This window comes from Hoplias malabaricus, chromosome 13 (assembly GCF_029633855.1).
Source record: "Hoplias malabaricus isolate fHopMal1 chromosome 13, fHopMal1.hap1, whole genome shotgun sequence".
NCBI classification, from domain to species: domain Eukaryota; kingdom Metazoa; phylum Chordata; class Actinopteri; order Characiformes; family Erythrinidae; genus Hoplias; species Hoplias malabaricus.
The window spans coordinates 370125-392973 of record NC_089812.1 but is presented as its reverse complement, the minus strand read 5'-3'; the positions used below and the strand labels follow the sequence as shown (position 1 = coordinate 392973).

At 42.3% G+C, this 22849-nt stretch overlaps 1 protein-coding gene across 1 annotated transcript; it reads left to right on the top strand.

Moving 5' to 3' along the window:
• The first annotated feature begins 448 nt into the window (after nt 1–448).
• Nucleotides 449–20600, top strand: rac2 (Rac family small GTPase 2). Its single transcript, XM_066641603.1, has 7 exons — nt 449–594; nt 8583–8654; nt 10489–10606; nt 10724–10786; nt 17546–17705; nt 18859–18998; nt 19765–20600. Exons 1-6 carry the CDS (start codon nt 560–562, stop codon nt 18987–18989), a joined length of 579 nt encoding a protein of 192 aa, XP_066497700.1. The 5' UTR covers nt 449–559; the 3' UTR covers nt 18990–18998; nt 19765–20600.
• The last annotated feature ends 2249 nt before the right edge of the window (nt 20601–22849 follow it).

Genomic DNA, 22849 nt, shown 5'->3' with positions numbered 1-22849 from the left:
TGATTTCTGGAGCTGTGGAAGGGTCTCTGCAGATTGTTTTGAAGAACTGAAACCAGTTTCCAGAAACAAACAGAAAGTGAAGTGAATAAAATTTGACCAAATCTTGTATTCTGTGTAGTTGCTGAGACTTTTGTGTAATTTTCTGATCCCGAGAAATAAATGCAGTGTATTTAACAACCATTTTAAAGTACAACAGGACTGTTTCTGCCTGGATCTGATTTGTGTAACTGCGCTGATTGGTGATGAACATGTTTGAGGAAATGCATATATCTCGTTTCAGTCTTTATTTCCTGAAGGTGCTTTAAAGCTGATCTGCAGTCAGTCCTGCAAAGTGTAGAGTTACACCAATGTGCAAGTGTGCAAGACTGGGCGAGAGGAGAGGGAGGGGTGAGGGAGGAGAGACAGAGAAGAGAGAGAGAGAGAGAGAGAGAGAGAGAGAGAGAGAGAGAGAGAGAGAGAGAGAGAGACTGACAGCTCTTCTGAACCACACTAGTTTCCTGCACTGCACCTTTACTTTTGCACAGTGTTTTAATCGAGTAAAAGTCGCTCAGGGAAGAAAATGCAGGCGATAAAGTGTGTCGTGGTGGGAGACGGGTGAGTAAAACTAATAATTCTGGTTCTTCTGGGTGGGTTTACTTTCATCTGGTTTATGACACTGTCAGGTTCACAGCAAACTTCTCTCTTGTACCTGAAACTTTGAGTTTTCTTGCTTTCTCTTACTTCTTTTATTTTCTCTTCTGGACTCTTCTTCTTGGTAAATTAGGAACAGCCCTTAAACTCACATTTATTAAGTACACACCTTGTTACATTTCCCTAATTGAAACTGATCTATCGACCCATTTCGGTGTATTCTTTTATGTGTACAATGTACATACAGTAGATGGAACTACTACTAGTAGATGGAACAAGTTGGGTCCTGGTCTGATTACCCAATTTCTTTAGAGTTAATCCACCTCAAATCTGCTCTAAGTTGAGTTTAAGGGCTGAATATTTTTGCACCTAGAAGTGGGATGGCTTCATTGTTGAACTCCAGAGCTTTCTTTAACTTTTCTCTGTAGATATACGCTTTAAAAGTGGTCACTATCTTGGTTCAGGAAGCAAAAATTCCTGGACGTTCATTGGACACCAAATATGAATGGAAGGGCCTCAAATATCCTACATTTGAATCCTCCTCAAATCAAGTTTGCCATCTTGTTTCTACAACAAAACCTCATAATTAAGAGCCTGAAAGGCCCTCAAAAGTGCTACTGTCCACATATACAGTGACCCCAAACAAGGATCAAGCTCAAGGTTTAGAAACAGTGACCCCACAAGAATTTAATCACCAGCTCAAAGCCAGTTCGTTTCACAACTCATGCAGGAAGTTGTTATGCCACGTTCTGAGGATGGCCAAGCGATCGTTATCTGAAAAAGGAAGCTGGCTTTAAGCAATAGGTTCTAATCTTTCAGACGGAACATTGTCTTTTATCATAAATTTCAGCCCAGTCTTATGTCGAGGACATCAAATCACACCCTGCGGAACGCCTTCGGGGCCTAAGCATGGCGTCTGAGTTTTTAACCATGCAGAAAGAGCCAAGGCTAGTAGGCGCTGAAGGTGAAAATATGCAACCGTTAGATTTTCCGGTTGTTTACTCTAGCCTCACTTCACCTAGAGGCCGTGATGTGACACTTCATCTCACTTCTGAAGACTCCGAATGGCCATTTCCTCCAAGCAAAAGTTGAAAGCCAAATTCAGAGGTTCCTTATGTGGTTTAAAACTACTCAGACAGTACTGACTCTACAGCAAAGTTTGAGGTAGAGCTCGAGTGAATCTATCTACAGAAGTAGCAGCTTCATAAACCTACTTAAGCAGTGAGACTTTTAGCGTCTGTCAGCACAGGAACTGAAGATTCAGGCTCTGTTCTAGGGGTCAGTTCAATCCAAAATGAAACCACTAAACACCAAAGTCAGTTGTGACCAATCACGAAGCAGCACAGGGACAACATACTATAATACTACCCCCAGAGAAGAAGTAAACCCTAATGTTCAAAGTAATTGACTGGATTGAGTGATTCTTGCTTAAATATATTGAAAGGTTGCACTCAATTTAATAATACAATTATCTTTAACAATTTCCAATCTTCAACAAGTTTTTTGTGAAAGTGTAAAGTTTTGATTTAGTCCTGTTTGTGTTTTTAAGTAAAAATAGCCGTATATGGTCGATGTAACTGAACTTAAATGCTATAGTTTTGTGTGGAATTATGACTGAAGTCACGCAGCTTTCAGCCGAGATTGCAGATGGTATGGGGTTGACTGCTTTTAGTGAATTTGGACAGGTTCGTGTGTTTATTTGAGTGCGAGAGGCGTTGGCACAACAGGTAGCATCATTATCACACAGCTCCAGAATCCTGGGGTCATGGGAGCCTTAAGGAGTTTGGTGTGTTCTCCCACAGTCCAAAAGCTGGTAAGTGGACTGGCTGTGTAAAAGTGTCCATGGGTGTGGGCGGGTTCCAAGGGCTACAGACAGTGAATTCATTTATGGTTAGGCTAGATTAGTTAATAGTAATTAATTATATTGGGTGCCAGAAATACCTATTGTTTCATTGTATCAAGCATTAAATGAAGTAGTAGACACTTAAAGTAAATGTGTAAGCATATTTCTGACATTTGAGTGTTTGACCTTAACAATATAAAGGCAACTGACCGCCTTAATTTTTTATTTGTTCTTCCAACTTATTTAGGTTTACAATGTAGGCATCAAATTTTACATATTTACATCAGGAGAAGTAAATATATAATGATCTGGAAGTAGAAAGTATGCTTTAATAAGTACTTGTATTACTATAATAATTATAATTATTATATATAAATAATATAAATAATTATAATATAAATATATAAATAATTATAATACTATAATTGTAACATTTTAATTACATATTAATATAGTATAATACACCTTTTGTCCTACATCTGTTCAATCACAACTCAGCCAAATTAATTGCCCTTTATTCACAGCGTTGAATCAGTTTATATGTAAAATTAAAAAAAAAAAAAAAAAAAACATTTTGCTCTACATGCACTACAAGATTCCCAGGCCCCCGAGACTCTCCTGAACTTCTAAAACTCAAAATGTAGGAACCTCTAGAGAAGGGAAACTCCAACAGGAGGGACAGGTTGGCCTTGCCCTTAAGCAAGGGAATGCCTTGAAGCCAATGGAACCTGAACACACAATCCATTTGCACACAGCATCTATTTGATCAAATTCTGTTTGTATCCTGCCTCTGCTGAGGAGATGATGGTCTTGGTTTGCCTTTTCTGGTTCCAAATGGCACATAACCTTTCTGTCTCTTAAAGGCAAGCCTTCCCTGCTCTTCGAGGCTGGACTGTAGCCTCGCCAACCATTCCCACATTTCAGAATTCCAAGTTTCAGGAGGTTTTCCAAGTCCAGGAATCTGGATTTGTGGCAGTAAAAGCAGACTGGTGGTACCCCTCTCTCACGAAAGGCCCTGACTTAAATCAACAAATCTGAAAATATTGTTGGGCTGAAATGTCTGCTCTCACTAATGTTCCTCTCATATTCCACCTTCATCTATATCACAGACATTCATGTGATGACCCATACACACTGGAAGGTTATTAATAAAATGTCTGCCCATGGGGTTAGGAACCTGCTGCAGTGAAAACAGCTGATACTTGAGCTTTATCCACCTCTTCTAATGGCATAAAATAAGATACAAATTGACCTACACTGGTGGTTGCCCGGACTTCTAAAATCAGCAATGTGCGCTAATCTGAGAGAATGAATTCATACTTTGTTGGAGATACAGTCTCACAAACAGTCCGTGAGTAAACCAAGCTATGACCCACATACACGTGGTGTTGATGATTTAAGGTGGAAGTGCAGCAACTGGTGACTAACCACTTTGAAGCTGCTGTTACAAAATGTCTGATATATTGGTGGGTTGCCAGTTTCTGCTTCACTTTCCCTAGTAATGGCCCAGAAAAATGCAATGAGCAGTATTTTACTGGCAGTTTTGACTTCAAAAGTCACAAACAATACAAGATTTAAAGAGCTGAACTCATGATATGGTACATTGCTCATCAGAGTGCTCTGTTTAAAAAACACATGTAATAACTACAGTTATTAACTCAAGTTGATGATAAACACATAATAATTACATGTAGTTATATAGTAATAACATTATTCATTTTACAATAGCATGTGTAAAAACTGAACTTGACACATAGGTACATTAACATAAGCTACAGTGAATACATCACCAGTAGTTACACTGTTGTTAGTTGTTAATTTGTAACTACACAGTTTTTACAGACAATTTGCAGCCTATTTGTATGTGTTCTAGCACAATGAGGCCTACAGGAGAGATAGTGAAAAAGAAGTAAACCTTGGTGCAACTGCTTATCTCTCTTTCCCTCTCTCTCTCTCTCTCTCTCTCTCTCTCTCTCTCTCTCTCTCTCTCTCTCTCTCTCTCTCTCTCCCCCCCCTCTCTCTCTCTCTGTCAGTGTTTAAGGATATCCTGTTTTAAAGCATGTACACACTTCTCTATTTTGAAGTTGCACAGTTCCTCTTGAGCCATTTTGATGCTTATGAAGTTCCCCATTTTACCACACAGTAATCTGAGCTCATGTGTTTATTAACCTTAACATTCCAGTAAACAGGTTCAATGGCCACTTTATTGGAAACCCCAAATCAGCAACTCAACAGAAGAGTTGTTGCCATTTTAACACATAGTCCAATACTTTATCACGAGTCTATAGTTCCAATTTACAGATGAGTAGTTAGCAACTCTGCTAATGCACAACGTATCAGCCAGGTCATTCAGCCTTGGTCGGTTTCAGAAACATGGGTGCTATTGCCCAAATAGTAGTGTTGTGGTGGAACATATTTAATACAGCTGTGACACTGACATGACAATGGGTGTGGTGCTAGTATGAGTCTTTCAGACACAGCAGTGTCTCTGGGGTTTTGTGACTGCTAGCTGTAGAGCCAAAAACTTTAAAATCCAGACAAAAGCAGCTCTGAGGTCAGAACTGACTTTTGATGAAGGTTTTGTGGATATCCAACACAAACTGGTTTTCACCAGGTGAGCTACAGTCTCTAACTGACTGGAAGGTATGTGTTCCCCATGCTAGCCATTTAAAAACTGGACACTAATCTTGAAGCGGAAACTTTTTTGGGTGGTTCCTCTTTGATTATTTGTCCTCCAGAATACATTTAGCTGTGGTCTCACTTGGTGAAAACTATTTATGACCTAGTTCTGACATAGCAACAAAAGTGTAATTAAAACTACCAGTCAAATGGTTGAATATAATTACTCTTTGTCATGAATTTGACCATGTCACTTCTTTGGAAATCAAATCACAGCTGACTTCCATTCTCACAGCCTGTTTCTGCAGGTGGTTGATCTGAAAAATGTTGTTCTGGGCCTGAAGACCTAACCAATGGCCAAGATCACTTGGTCGAATTTTATATTTTGTACATCTTGGGAGCCATAAGGCTAGATATATATTTTCATATCTATGTTCCAATATTTTGGGAATTATATATATATTGGGAAATTTTTCCCTTCATTCCCAAATGGCATGCATCTGTATAGGAATGTGTGTAGCTGAGAGTTATTGGATGTGTTTATAGTTGGACATGTATAAGAGAGGGAGAAGGATGTGATGTTAGGCTACAAGAACAAATTAGTGCAGATGCTAACGGGGAGATGGAGAGCTTGAGTTCAAGGATGAAAGCGAGATTGAGCAAAAGATGGCGTCCTTTCAAAAGACACTCTTCAAAAAGAGGTTCGCAGTTTCTTTCTGACAGAAACTGCCCTACTTCCTGTCTCAGCACTAGCAGGCGTCTTGCTGAGTCTCTGTCTCTATCTCTTTCTGTCTCTGTCCCTCTCTCTCTCTCTCTCTCTCTCTCTCTCTCTCTCTCGTGACAGGACTTCAAAGAGTCTCTGTAAAACTCCCAAACTCAAAAGGGTACCACCACCCATCACAACAGAGCCAGTCTCAGATAGTTTTGAGGAACTAATTGTATATTCGGGTAAAGTCGACCCCCCCCCCCATGGTCTGTGCTTCTGCGTCTAATTTGGGATGCGCTCACTGTGCTTTGGGAAGTTCTGGAGCGCTGTGGGTTTACAGAGTGAAAAAGTCCTGCACGAGCTTTGGAGAGATCATTTATTCAGACTCAGAAGTTGGCACAGTGGGTAAAATGCAAATGAAAACATAGCAGTGATTTTTAAATGAAATTCAATCTGTTTTTAAACGGAAAAACACACAGAAACAACGTAGAATTTGAATCCACACCAACATTAAATTTAATAACACTGGAGTGATTTGGGAAGGGAGGGGTTAAAAAACAACACATTCACAAACAGGATATACTTAATACTCACTGTGATAATATTGTTTGTTTTTATATTAACATTGTGTTTATGACCAAATAAACCTCAGATAAACAGCTTTTTAAATCTCATTTTCTCAGGTGACTACACCTTTGAACAGAGCTGTACATATCCTCAGGTCTTCCGGCGCCAACTGGCCCACGCTCCCCTCGTCTGATTGGTTACATCAAGAACCGTGACGTGTGGTGATCAGAGCTCACGTTACTCAACTTAATTGTTGGGATTTGTGGCAGAATCTTCCCAATTTCTTGCTGAAACACAAACAACATCCCTGTCCTGCCGTAGGATCCAGGCGGTTTTGAGCAGAATCCGCCTCTGAAACCGATAAACACACACCTGTACAGACTCTCTTTAAATGTGTCACAGGTGTGACGTGGGACCAGTGAATATTTACCAACAATAAACGATGTATAAGGAATAAAAACTATACTACTACTATTATATCTTTCACAATTAAACAGAGAGTGTTAATCTGCGCTGTGGGGACTTCGTCGCGTCCCCACACTGTCTTGACTCAGCAGGAGTCGAGGTTCTTATTAAAAGGTGATGGATTATGTTGGTGCTGTTTGGGCCTGAATTGCTCCTGGCTTTAAATCCAATTCCCTTCGTCTCTGCAGTTATTTCCAAAGCACTTGATTAAAGCTGGGATGACTTATGTTTGTGTGTGTGTGTATTTGGAGGAGCAGCCTCCTTTTTTCCAACCTGCTGAAGAACCCAGCCCTAAAGTCAAGTGAGCACAAGTCTGTCAGCTTAATTTATGTTAGTGTGTGTGTGTGTGTGTTTGAGATGGTAAGAACTGATAGAGCTCCAGTTGCAGAACATGTGTAGCCTGAGGAGACATTTTTAATGATACACTTACACACGTGTTGTGTGTGTGTGTGTGTGTGTGTGTTTGTGTGTGTGTGTGTGTGTATTTGTTTCGACACTCACTCTCCATTCTCTCAAACTCACTATCCATACAGGAGCACTTTGTAGTTCTACAATTAGTCCATCTGTTGCTCTGCATACTTCCATATCCCCGTTTCACCCTGCTCCTCAATAGTCAGGACCCCCACTGGACCACCACAGAGTGATTTGGGCGGTGGATCATTCTCAGTGCTGCAGCGACACTGACGTAATGGTGGTGTGTTAGTGTGTGATGTGCTGGAGTGGATCAGACACAGCAGCTTCTGCTGGAGCTTTTAGAGCCCTCAGTGTCACTGCTGGACTGAGAATAGGTCCCCAACCAAAAATATCCAGCCGACAGTGTCACTGATGAAGGACTAGAGGACGACGCACACTGTGCAGCGACAGATGAGCTACTGTCTCTGACTCTACATCTACAAGGTGGACCAACGAGGGAGGAGTGTCTCACAGAGTGGACAGAGAGTGGACATAGTTTGAGACATATAATCATAACATATGACAAGCCCACATCTACACAAGTTATACAAATAGAGTGTGTGTGTGTGTGTGTGTGTGTGTGTGTGTGTGTGTGTGTGTGTGTGTGTGTGTGTGTGTGTGTGTGTGTTAGTTTGTGGAGCAGTACATTTTTCTACTTTCAACATCTTGGTGCATGCAGCAGCATGCTTTACTCTTTGAGCCCCATTTCTCAATATCTCTCTCTCTCTCTCTCTCTCTCTCTCTCTCTCTCTCTCTCTCTCTCTCTCTCTCTCTCTCTCTCTCTCTCACACACACACACACACACACACACACACACACACACACACGCACACACACACACACACACACACGGATGGCCAAACCCCTCACACTGCTGCCTGTCAAGACAACACTGTAAACAGATTCACACATGTTCTGCTCAGGAATGTGTGTGTGTTTGTGTGTGTTTTCTCTGGTGCAGTGAGGAAGATGACAGCTGTTGCTAAGTGTTATAACACCAGCATTTCAAATGCTCATATTCTATCTATCTATCCATCTCTCTCTCTCTCTCTCTCTCTCTCTCTCTCTCTCTCTCTCTCTCTCTCTCTCTCTTGATCTCTATCTCTCTCTCTATCTCTCTCTCTCTCTCGATCTCTATCTCTCTCTCTATCTCTCTCTCTCTGTCTCTCCCTCTCACTCTCTCTCTCTCTCTCTCTCACATATTGTTAGAGACATTATATATGCCTTTGTTCATTTCTGGTCTTTTAAACCTGTTGTTTTGTTCTGTGTTGTGTGTGTGTGTGTGTGTGTGTATTACAGAGCTGTGGGTAAAACATGTTTACTGATCAGTTACACCACCAACGCCTTCCCTGGAGAATACATCCCCACAGTGTGAGTACTGCCTCACCCTCTCACTCTCTACATCACTGCCTCATCCTGTCACTTCCTTATGCTCTCACACCATGCCCCACTGCCTCACCCTCTCACTCTCTACATCACTGCCTCACCCTCTCACTCTCTACATCACTGCCTCATCCTCTCACTCTCTACATCACTGCCTCATCCTGTCACTTCCTCATGATATCATACCATGCCCCACTGCCTCATCCTCTCACTCTCTACATCACTGCCTCATCCTGTCACTTCCTCATGATATCATACCATGCCCCACTGCCTCATCCTCTCACTCTCTACATCACTGCCTCATTCTGTCACTTCCTTATGCTCTCACACCTTGCCTCATTGCCTCACCCTCTCACTCTCTACATCACTGCCTCATCCTGTCACTTCCTCATGCTCTCACACCCTGCCTCACTACTTCACCCTCTCAATCTCTACATCACTGCCTCATCCTGTCACTTCCTTATGCTCTCACACCCTGCCTCATTGCCTCACCCTCTCACTCTCTACATTACTGCCTCATCCTGTCACTTCCTTATGCTCTCACATCTTGCCTCATTGCCTCACCCTCTCACTCTCTACATCACTGCCTCATCCTGTCACTTCCTCATGCTCTCACACCCTGCCTCATTGCCTCACCCTCTCACTCTCTACATCACTGCCTCATCCTGTCACTTCCTTATGCTCTCACACCCTGCCTCATTGCCTCACCCTCTCACTCTCTACATCACTGCCTCATCCTGTCACTTCCTTATGCTCTCACACCCTGCCTCATTGCCTCACCCTCTCACTCTCTACATCACTGCCTCATCCTGTCACTTCCTCATGCTCTCACACCCTGCCTCACTACTTCACCCTCTCAATCTCTACATCACTGCCTCATCCTGTCACTTCCTTATGCTCTCACACCCTGCCTCATTGCCTCACCCTCTCACTCTCTACATCACTGCCTCATCCTGTCACTTCCTTATGCTCTTACATCTTGCCTCATTGCCTCACCCTCTCACTCTCTACATCACTGCCTCATCCTGTCACTTCCTCATGCTCTCACACCCTGCCTCACTACTTCACCCTCTCACTCTCTTCATCACTGCCTCATCCTGTCACTCTCTACATCACTGTCACTTCCTCATGTGCTCAGACCCTGTCTCACTGCCTCACCCTCTCACTCTCTACATCACTTCCTCACCCTGTCACTTCCTCATGCTCTCACACCTTGCCTCACTGCCTCACCTTCTCACACTTCACCTCACTGTCTCATCCTCTCATGTCCTCATGCTCTCACACCCTGCCTCACACCCTCTCACTTACACACTCAAACACTCCCTAATTTCCTCACCCTCTCAAAATTTACAATCTCACAATCTCAATGCCTCACTCTCTAACGTCCTCACAGTCTCACACAAACTCACCTAACCCTAACCCTCTAACCATCTCCCTCACTGCCTCACCCTCCGATATCCCCACAATCACACACACTCACTGCCTCACCCATTCACTTCTTCACACTCATACACACTCACGCGCCCTCACCCTCTCAATTCCCCAAACCCTCACACACTCCCTCACTGCATCACCCTTTCACTTCTTCACACTCTCTCAATTCCTCATGCTATCACTTCTTCATGCTCTCACACAGTCCCTCACCTTCTAACTTTCTCACACTCTCAGACACTCCCTCAGTACGCTCTCCCTCGCTGCCTTTTCCTCTCACAGTCTCACTTACAGATTCATATTCTCACACTCTCCTTCGCTGACTCATCTCCTGACTTCTTCACACTCACACTTGCACTCTCACGTGTGTGTGGTCTGTGTCGTCTCTCAGGTTCGACAACTACTCGGCCAATGTGATGGTGGACAGCAAACCTGTCAACCTGGGGCTCTGGGATACAGCCGGACAGGAGGATTATGACAGGCTCCGCCCACTGTCCTACCCACAGACGGTATACACACACTCTCACACACACTCATATATCAGCCTGGACATTCTGATGTAATGACGCTAAGGAAATTCATCTAAAACCAGCTGTGTGTGTGTGTGTGTGTGTGTGTGTTTTCAGGACGTGTTCCTCATCTGTTTCTCTCTGGTGAGCCCTGCATCGTTTGAGAACGTCAGAGCCAAGGTCAGTGCTCAAAGTCCAGTCGTGTTATCAGTGTGGTCCTATATGTCAGTGGTACCCATTGAGGCTTATATACCTCCAGGGACGACCTACAGGACTCCCCTAAGGCCTTATCAGCTGTTTCCCTGATGCACAAACACACAACCTAGGAATTATTCATCATTCCTCCTCATACCGCCCATTTTTTCTCTGAAACAGAAATCATTTTCACTTTGTCTGTTGTTATTGTCCACATACAAACTCAAATGTTTAGGAAAAGACCATGCAGTGTGTCCACTGGACACTAGATGCCACTGTGTACACAACATAAGCACTGTCCACCAGTCTTTCAGGCATTTATGGACTCATAAGTCTCAGTTGGATTCAATATGAATTGCATGACCATCAGCACAGTCTGACACATGAATGAGTAAGTAACCTGGGCTGTGCCCCAGTTGTGAACTACACACTAATACTATACAATTTCATACTGCGTACTAACATTAATAACGTGAGTTGGCTGACTAGTACACAAAATGCTAACATACCACACTGTCTTTACTAACAGGACATGACGAACTGTTGCTATGACAACGCACGTCATAAAAGATTCAGCTGCAATGCTGTCTGCCATTTTGTTCAAAAGCTAAACCTTAATTTCTCCCTCCACACGGCGTAGTGCACAGTGTAGGTCATAAAATAACAGTTGCTGCATTGAAATAATGCACACATCCCTCTGTTTAACACTCTGTCTCTGAGTGCATTGTCTGTTTGCAGTAATATCAGTTTTATAATCTGTAGAGTACACTATGTAGGGAATAGGGCAGTACATTTCCCAGACATTATAGATTTTTTATTGTACTCAACTTTGACCTTTGTAAATATACTACGTACTACATACTCTAGTTAAAATTAGTATTGTGTGCATAATTGGGAAGCAGCTAAGGTTTTAGTGCCAGGAGAGTGAACTGCATAGTTGTTCATGTCCAGTCATGTGCAGCTTTATCTAAACATCTATAAATTGCTATAAATATGCAAAAGGGCTGTGTCCCATTTGTTACTGAGCTGCCTTATTAGCCACCATCTACACAGGCAGCCATCGGAATAGTCAGCATTCCACCCCACACCCAGCAATGATGTCACCATCTGCCCTCACCTCACGTGACTGGTGTTTACTCCCCTCAACACACATGTATGGAGAGGAATTTGGACATGTTGCAGGATGCTAAGATTAGTAAAAGACAGCCTGTACTTGTCCTCTAAACAGGGGGGGAATGAACAAATGTAAACACTTTTAACCTTTTTCAAAATAAAAGTCTCCCTGCGCTCCCTCAGCAGCCAAGGGAGTGTCCAATGCTCCCTAAAATTATGATAATAAATTATAATACATTTCCTTAGTAGGCAGCATGTTTAAGTTATTTTAAAATTAGGACAATGTTTTAGACGTAAAAATAAGTTTAAAGCATTCAGCATTCTCCAGCTCTCTTTTCATTTTACGGTAAAGTATGGTTAAATGCATAGTATTAAAAAATTATATTTTGCAACGTGCATCGATTTGTTCTGTTCTTGGGGACAGTACTGTATCCAAAATTGCATGTGAGTTTTGATTTAGATGATGTTATTTTGGTGATTTTTATTGTTAGCGATCAAGAGAAAAAGCAAATTAATACACGTTTTTGTTTTTGTTTTTTTTTATTTACTAAATGCCATTGTCATTTTTTGAATTTTGAAATAATTAGAAATATATTTTTCACCAAAATGCCTTAAAACATATTTGTACACATAATACTTTTAGATAGTTTAGATAATTATAAATTATGTCTATTTACAGCACTCCCACGGAAATGGGACACACCCTAAATACCCAAAAACCAAGAAGTATTTATACATTTGTTCATCTGATATTTCTTCTGAAAGGAAGGGTATTAATAGATTTTTTCCTGCTGTTGTTCAAAAAAGGCTTTACTCTCAAGGTAGAAACATTGCTGTGAGGCTTTGATGGCAACTACTTAAGCCGTAGTGAGTCTGGTATTGATGTTGCCTTGTGTGTAAATGGACAAATAGAATTTTTTTTCCAAAATGACTCAAATTAAAAACATTTCACATTTCATATTTATTCATTTACATTTATATTTTTATTTTCCTTTCCCTGATTACATCACATTTTCCTTCACCAGTTTAGACATGGGCTTACTTTTCCTCAATGTGTCACGTTAGGAAGTCCACTGTGCTGCTGCGTACGATCAATGTTTGGTCAGCTGCTGTCTGAAGTTTATTTCAGCAAAGTTTGTAAAAACCCAAGTTGAGTCTTATGCCAAAATCAAACAGACAGAGAGTCTGAGGTCACTCCTCTCTCTGTGAGAGCTGGACATGTCTTTGGACAGCGAAAAGCACAGTGGGAACAAAAGAGGGAATAAAATATCAACGTTCTGACACATCCACATATAGACGTCTCAGAATGAGCGCTCCGTCCGGGGACTTGCGGTGCATTTTGAAAAGAGCTTCAAAGACCTGACACAGCTCAGTGAGAGGAGAATACTAGAGAGAGACAGTCGACATGTCCATGCTATGTGTCCAAATACTTGTAGATACCCCTTATAAAGAGTGAATTCAGCTATAGGGCTGTGGACATAGACGTTCCATTGTGTAAAGCATAAAATGAAATGTGTCTCTCTGGAGCAGCTGTATATAAAGCTGAAGTCGGAAGCACTGCCCACCCTCACAGTACTGGACTTTGGAGCAGCAGAGCTATGTGCCACTAGTGTCCAGTTGCTGGTTATTTGATGCTGTATTTGTGATGTCACAAAAAAAAATATGCAAACACCCCTTGTATTATGTCTTTGAACCTTCAGTCTCAATGCTCAATGCCTCGACTGGGTATTAAGCCCACCAAAATGTAGCTGTGGAACAGTGTCATCAGGAGCAATAGAGGACCAATCAATTCCATTCAGTGTATTTGTGTGAATATAGTGCCATCAAATCCTAACAAGGTGGCGCAGCAGGTAGTGTCACAGTCACACAGCTCCTGATGACACTGTTCCACAGCCTGGACCTGGAGGTTGTGGGTTCGATTCCCGCAACGGGTGACTGTCTGTGAGGAGTGTGGTGTGTTCTCTCTGTATCTGCGTGGGTTTCCTCGGGGTGCTCCGGTTTCCTCCCACAATCCAAAAACACACGTTGGTAGGTGGATTGGCGACTCAAAAGTGTCCGTAGGTGTGAGTGTGTGAGTGTGTGATATATATATATATATATATATATATATAAATCTAGAGGGAGGTCTTGGTGTCAAGCAAAATAAATCCTATAAATAGATATATATAAATATATATATGATCTATGGGTTCAATTCCCGCTCCGGGTGACTGTCTGTGAGGAGTTGCGCCCAATGATTCCAGGTAGGCTCTGGACCCACCGCGACCCTGAATTGGATAAGGGTTACAGATAATGAATGAATGAATATATATATATATATATATATATATATATATATATATATATATATATATTCACTCTGCAGATTGCAGCTGCTCTTACTCACGCGCGAAACTAAACTACAATCCGGCATGCCAAGTGAATATATATACATTCATTCATTATCTGTAACCCTTATCCAATTCAGGGTCGCGGTGGGTCCAGAGCCTACCTGGAATCATTGGGCGCAACTCCTCACAGACAGTCACCCGGAGCGGGAATCGAACCCACTACCTCAAGGTCCCTGGAGCTGTGTGACACTACCTACCTGTTCAGCATGCCATTGTGTGGTTTTTTAGTAGCATAGGCATGTTTCAGCCATGATATCAGGTTGCAATGATTCCAGGTAGGCTCTGGACCCACCGCGACCCTGAACTGGATAAGTGCTTACAGATAAAGAATAAATGAATGAAATCCTACCAAGAAGAGACTTACTGCAGCAAAGAGGGACACACTCCCTATACCACTATCTAGCATGTAGTTACACATGTCCACCAGAGAGGTCTCCAAATCCCCAAGAAGTTCTACCACAGCAGCTTTAATTGCACACAGACGAGGGATCTCTGCCCCCTCTGCCCTGCAGAGCTTCCTTCATCTCCTTAAATAGATTTTTAATTTGTCTCCTCAACCTGGAGCAATCTATCATGTCGACAATTTGCATATGGCCAGGGTTGCCATGGTGACTGCTGGGGGAATATAGCATAGATAACAAAAACAGAAGAAGAGGGGATGGAAAGGAAGGGAGAGGAATCATTAGTAAAAGATTTGGATTTAATAAGGAATCAAAAGCCTTGTACAGGACTTGTTTATTCAGACGCTGGGGTTTTAAAAGAGATTCATTGGAGAGGATTAAAGCTGGAGCGCTTTTCGCTATCATCTACATCAGCAACAATTCACCTCCCACTCTCCATCTTTCTCTCTCTCTCTCTCTCTCTCTCTCTCTCTCTCTCTCTCTCCATCGCTCCTCATGGCTCTGAAACACGTGTGGCCTTGAGAAGATCTGAAGCCTTTTTTTGCTCTCGACCTTCCTTTTCAGGAGTTGTCTTTAACTTTTAAAGGTGCAATCTGTTGTTTTTATCATCTTCAAGTGGCAAACAATGTTTATATGCTTTAGTTTGCATATGCAGCTCATATGAGAGGATGAATCAAATTGCTCTGTTGCTTCTAAATGTCTTCTGACCTCATTACGTTTGGAGCAAGTGCATGATGCTAGAAAGCAAAACAAATCACCACATCAAAGTTCAAGTTCGAGAAGTTTATTGTCATTTCAGCAGTATACAGTGTTTACAGTACACAGTGAAACGAAATAGCGTTCCTCCAGGACCAAGGTGCTACATAAAACAATACACAACATTAAAGTGCAACTAGTGCAAACATAAAACAGTGCATCAAAGCAACACTAGGTAATATTTCTACCTTAAAATGACAGCTTCAAAATCATTGTAATGCTTCACTGACCTGTAATAGGGAGAATAGAGCCTCTGTTGTTGCTGCACTGGGCTCAGCCATTCAGAAACTGCACTATGTAAATTTTGGAGGAGGGTAACAATAATTGAGGCAGAAAGTTGCAATAAAACATTATCCTCCAATAATCTATTCCATTCCAGATTATTTACCCTGGACATAGGGGGAAAAGTCTGAGATAATAATTGTGGTGGTAGTCTCTTACACGTAAAACATAACAGGTGAAAAAACACGATTACTGAAACTTGTATATGAATGTATGAATATATCACACAGATTCAGTCACAAGAGCAAAGAAACACACTGGAATCTAAAGAAATAACTGTTTTCTATTAGATCCTATGATGAAAATGCTAATATGGCTAACAGTGGATAATGGTCTTACATTATGCAACACTCTGGGATCCTTTACCCCCAGATGCCAAGAGATAGTGTAGCTCTGCAGATAGACCCTTTTTGATAGAGTTGGAATCTCGTCCCATTAGTTGTGTAAACAGCACATTACGGCGCTGAAAAAGTGAACACAGATATCAGCGCAATGAAGATGTCGCATCACGTTTTAATGAATTCCTTTGAAGTCCGTTGTTAATGGGCCTTAAAGGAGGAAAGGTGCTTTTATAACTAAGATCTCCTGCCCACGTTTGCCTCTTCCATCAGACCTCGGAGATTCCAAAGTCCTTTATGCCATGCAACCTGTCCAAGGTTTTTCAGGAGCTGTTTGTCGTAGAAAACAGCGAGGAATAAGACGTTATAGAACAAGGACACATTCCAGTACAGGCCTTGAGCATCCTTCATCCACAAAAAGCTCTTTATCTTCTGTGCATACAGCCGAAAAATTATATCTGCTTAAGAGAAATTCCCTTAAATCCATTAATATCTAATATTTCTCACCCATTGTTTGTTGTCAAGGTATAATCCATATTATTATTAATCAGACAGCAGACCTTTTATTCTCACATGAGTCATGTTTAACAGGAAATATTTCAATATAGTTAGTAAAACACAAAGATTGCACCTTTAAAAAGATCATTTTATTTACAGTGTGGCATTGTACATTTGCTCCCAGCTAATGGCTAATGGATAGAGGTCAGAATGCGGTTCTGAATAAACGTCTAGCTCAGAGCTTTTCTCTCTTGTCTCAAAGAAGAACCCTATTTAGGATCCAATGATGGACAATGTAGTGATTCTTAGAAAACTCAGAAAATGAGAAAGGTTTGACTCCTTGACCCACACCGACACTTTATTTTTAGATGATTATAGATTCGTCTCAGCTTAAACCACTTTTAGAGCTCAGATTATTTTTTTGTTTGCTGTCTGTGGATGAGCTTTGACCTCTGCTTTTACTTCACTGTGAGAAACACTCAGTGCTACATTGAAATCCACTTATTCCTGTAATCTTTTCATGTATCAGAGTACCTCCTGACTATCGAGGAGTGCTTCTTTAACCTGGGACACAAGAGACCACAAAAGGGCCTAGGCTTGAAAGAATGTGATGGCTTTTAAATCTATTTTAAAGCAATAGTAGGTAGTATTTTTGCCTTAGATTTACAGTATCAAAATTATATTGTATAATAAGTAATAGGGAGCATAGTGCCTCTATTGTTGCTATCCCAGGTTCAGCACTGCAGAAACTGCACTATGTAGGAGTGTTGGAAACAGGTAAATGGAGAAGGAGATTCAGTGTATATAATGCTTAATGTATTGTTCCTCACTCTCTCGCACCTCCTAGTGGTTACTCAGTGTATATCAAGGGCTTAACCCATTGTTTCCATCTCTCATGCACCTAGTGGATACTTAGTGTATATCCATGTTTTAATCAATCGTCTTATGCTCTCTTGCACCTCCTAGTGGTACCCAGAGGTAAGACACCACTGTCCCTCCACTCCCATCATCCTGGTCGGTACAAAGCTGGATCTGAGGGATGAGAAGGAGACCATCGAGAAGCTGAAGGAGAAGAAACTGGCTCCAATCACCTACCCACAAGGCCTTGCCCTGGCTAAAGAGATAGGTGAGGCAAGAAGCATGGACTTAAGCAGCACTGCTGTGTCTGAACCACTCGTGCCAGTGCAACACACTATAAAACATCACAACCACCACCACGACAAGGTCACAGTTACTTTGAGAATGACCCACCAGCCAAATAATACCTGCAGAGAATATTTCCTATATTTCCAAATACATTCAGACGCCATCATCAAGTTCCCCATCCATTTCCTCCCATTATGATAATCCATTGTTATTTCATGGGAGGGTGATGGATTTGTGCAATCAGTCTTGCGTTTTTCCTCCTGCATTAAAAGAATGAGTGGCTGTTATGGATTACATGGATGGATTTTTATTTTTTTTTTGCTGTCAGTGTGATTTATATGGCGGTGATTGTGAGAACTCATAGCCAATCATACACTCACATATCACAGATTATTCCTAACTTCTCTTTCTCACACACACACACAGCACTGTCCTATCTATATTCCATGAGAAAAAAAAGGCATCCCATTGTATAATCAGTCTACAGCATGAAAGCTGCTCTTCTCTATTCAGGAGTTTGCTGCAGAAACACTTTCCCCTCGTTTGCACGGTAAAAAAAAAATCTGTATTTTTGTTTTTTACGTCATATTTACCGTTTTTTACTGTAATTTGCTGGAAACTGTAGCTCCCAGATATTTTGCCGTTTTTTACGAGTTTTGTTTTACAGTGTGGGAAGGGTTTAAATGATGTTGGAACATTGTTGTGAGGATCTAATGGCTTAAATGCTAATAAGGTCTAGTTCTGATGATCACAAACAGCACTCCAGCTCATCCCAAAGATATTGAACAGAGCTCAATCACTCCAGAGAACACAGTTCCAGTGCTGAGAGGGTTTATACCCCTCTATCCAACACTTGGCACTGAGCCTGGAGAGGAAAGTATGTTTTAGGAGTGATTGCGGTCCATCTTTTAAGGCAGATTGTAGTTTGTGATCTCATACTTATCATGCGACAGCAGCACCTGATCTCATTAATGTTTAAGTGGCTGCCATCAAATCCTCACAGGAATGTTCCAACATTGGGGCTAAAGCCTTCCTAGAGGAGTAGAAGCTGTCGCTACCTCAAAGAGAGTCACACACTCCTTATAGTGTATCCTAGAGGAGCCATCTTCAAATGTGTGTGTGTGTATCTGCAGATGCTGTGAAGTATCTGGAGTGTTCAGCCCTCACTCAGCGAGGCCTGAAGACAGTTTTTGATGAAGCCATCCGTGCCGTACTCTGCCCACAGCCCACCAAAGTCAAGAAGAAGGGCTGCATCCTGCTCTGAGGACAGAGGGTGAGAAACTCATTGAACCCTGAAGTGACAGGTCACTCCTGGCACCCAGGAACTGTCCCTTGGGGCTTGCTCTGGGCATTAATGATGTCACTAGACTTGTACTATGTACGTTTGTGGAGGTTTTCTTGAAATTCTGGCAACCCAGTTTTAAAAAAAGTAAATCAGGCCTAAGACTTCCCCTAAGCCTAACCCTAAACTTAACCATAAACATAAAGCTAAACCCAAACCTAAACCTAACCTTAAACTTGGCTCAAAATTTAACTCAGAGCTCCAAAAGAGTTGAAATGGCTGTGTTTTGTGCTTGTGTAGTGCTAAAACTTAACCACTTAGTAAAGCTTATTACATTCATTAAAACTTCTTACTGTCTTAAGTGTCATGAACTATGTATCTTCAAGTGTCACCAGTGTTATTTAACCTTAAACTTAACTGTAAACCTAACTACTTAGAAACTGCTGTGTGTTGGGTTTTTGTTAAAAAGCTATCGCTAAAAGTATAGCATGCTATGTCTGTTAGCGCGCTAGCTCTTCTTCGTGTTCATAATAGGGAATCTGAGTGTATTTAGTGAAACAGTGCCACCCATGGGTGTAGTGAATATAAAATATATTCTAATCACAACCAATCACAACCTACAAATGTTAAAAATATCTGGAGTTCTTAATTGTAAATTATGTGCTGATTATTTGGAGATCTACTGTTAGCAACAGTAACACTTGGAATTATGTTCTCTCTCTCTCTCTCTCTCTCTCTCTCTCTCTCTCTCTCTCAGATTCCCAGTCATGGACAAGATCCAGCTAGAACCATTACAGTCACATTTTTGCTCCTGATTTAATTCTAATACAAAGAAACTATGACATTGTTTTTGTTTATTCTTTATAGACTTTGGTATATTTTTATGGCATATCATTCAGAAAATGGAAAGATGGTAATGTGATTGAAAGAGTACATATGTGATATACAATATAAAGAAAATATTTAAAGTGTATTGTTGTTTATTGAGCAGTAGGTGTAGCTCAGTTCTGTGTGGAGTTAAAGGAGAATTTTTTTTTTAATTCTTAAAGTGTGAGTTCAGACATGCTCAGTCCTGCATGAGGCCTGTTAAAGGGGAGATCTACGATTGTGGGGAAACACTGTTCTCTCTGGTTTGTTTACGTTTAGAAGTCTGTTTGAGGTGAAAAAATGACTGTTGTTTGTACACAGCTGAAGTTTAAATTGTCTGTATGTAGATATTCACTGTTTGAATTGTCTCTCAAGTTTGGAGACATTCCACCTTAAGTGGTCTCTGTTGTTTAAAAAAACTTCAGATGCCTTTTTTACAGACACTGGGGCTCCATAACTGGGGCACATTAGAAAGGGTTCAAGAAAACAAACTGGAGAGCAGCAAATGGTGAGGGCAAAAACCCTCATAATTTTATAAACAGTGTTTTTTTTTTAATTAAAATCATGAACATCGCCTTTAAGGGTCTTCTGTCTTCCAGTTTTGGAATTTTACAGGATTTTGATGATAAATTTGATAGGACTCTGCCGATGTAGGTGGACACTGTGAGATGGTGGAGTCATATTAATGTAACTCATGTTCTCAGTGTGGAAATAAACACCTTTACAAACAACACGTTCATCACACGCTGTGGTTCTTTCTTGATGGTGGGGCACTACATGATCAAGACCTTCTGACACATGGTCATTCATTGTGTAAAAATGTATTTCCAGGGAAAGTGGCACCCTCTACTGGCCAACATTCCATGAATAATATTTACATTTTGACCAGGGATTAAAAAAAACAAGGGTGTTCATTTGACTTTCTGCGAGCCTTAGAGGACCGCCGCATCATCATCACCTCTCTCAGTGTCACTCTTTCCATCATGTAACAGTCCCACTGAGCCAGGGCTGCACCACGTGGCTAAGCTATCATCCCACCTTTCATCACCTCCAAGACGAACAGATGATCAGAAGGAAAAGAACAGATCTGTAGCTCAGGGCGATTGAGGCGAAGGTTTGTTTCATGTGGAATGGCAGATATTTCACTGAATATTAACAGCACATAAAAGATGGACACACACACACACACGCACTCTATGCCCATAACACCTAAGAGCCAACAGAGTGACGTGACAACCCACCCAACATAGACTTCAATAGAGCCATCCTAAACTAACATCAAAGAGCTGCCATTTACCATCAGTTTTCCTGCGGCACCCTCCCTCAGTCGAATGGAGAGCATGGTTATGATGGCCTTCACTTTCACACCACCACGGGGTATTATCATTTTCTCAATGTCGCCATGATTTATCACTCAGAGTAGCACTTTCTGCTGAAATCCCAGTTCCTCCAGACTGTAGCTCAAAGCACACCAGATGGTAACAGCTAACGCAGTGATACAGACAGGAAATGTGGGTCTGTAGAAATGCATTGCTTCGATACAGCAGCTACACAAGGGCATAAAGTGACTATGCACAATGCCAAGCGTGATCTGGGACACATCCATTACCCTGTTGCATGTTCACTGGTCATGGGCAGGTAAGATTTTGCTGGTGGGTAATTTAATCATCGATGTTGTGGTGTGTTAGGGTTGTGTTGGCAAGATTGGATCAGACACAGCAGTGTTGCTGGAGTTTCTAAAGCCATCAGGGGTTACTGCTGGTCTGAGCAATGTTCATTCAGACAGTCACCCGGAGGAAACCCACACAGACACAGGGAGAACACACCACATTCCTCATAGACAGTCACCCGGAGGAAACCCACGCAGACACAGGGAGAACACACCACACTCCTCACAGACAGTCACCCGGAGGAAACCCACACAGACACAGGGAGAACACACCACACTCCTCACAGACAGTCACCTGGAGGAAACCCACGCAGACACAGAGAGAACACACCACACTCCTCACAGACAGTCACCCAGAGGAAACCCACACAGACACAGGGAGAACACACCACACTCCTCACAGACAGTCACCCGGAGGAAACCCACGCAGACACAGAGAGAACACACCACACTCCTCACAGACAGTCACCCGGAGGAAACCCACGCAGACACAGAGAGAACACACCACACTCCTCACAGACAGTCACCCGGAGGAAACCCACGCAGACACAGGGAGAACACACCACACTCCTCACAGACAGTCACCCGGAGGAAACCCACACAGACACAGGGAGAACACACCACACTCCTCACAGACAGTCACCTGGAGGAAACCCACGCAGACACAGGGAGAACACACCACACTCCTCACAGACAGTCACCCGGAGGAAACCCACACAGACACAGGGAGAACACACCACACTCCTCACAGACAGTCACCTGGAGGAAACCCACACAGACACAGGGAGAACACACCACACTCCTCACAGACAGTCACCTGGAGGAAACCCACGCAGACACAGGGAGAACACACCACACTCCTCACAGACAGTCACCCGGAGGAAACCCACACAGACACAGGGAGAACACACCACACTCCTCACAGACAGTCACCCGGAGGAAACCCATGCAGACACAGGGAGAACACACCACACTCCTCACAGACAGTCACTCGGAGAAAACCCACGCAGACACAGGGAGAACACACCACACTCCTCACAGACAGTCACCCGGAGGAAACCCACGCAGACACAGAGAGAACACACCACACTCCTCACAGTCAGTCACCCGGAGGAAACCCACGCAGACACAGAGAGAACACACCACACTCCTCACAGTCAGTCACCCGGAGGAAACCCACACAGACACAGGGAGAACACACCACACTCCTCACAGACAGTCACCCGGAGGAAACCCACACAGACACAGGGAGAACACACCACACTCCTCACAGACAGTCACCCGGAGCAGGAATCAAACCCACAAC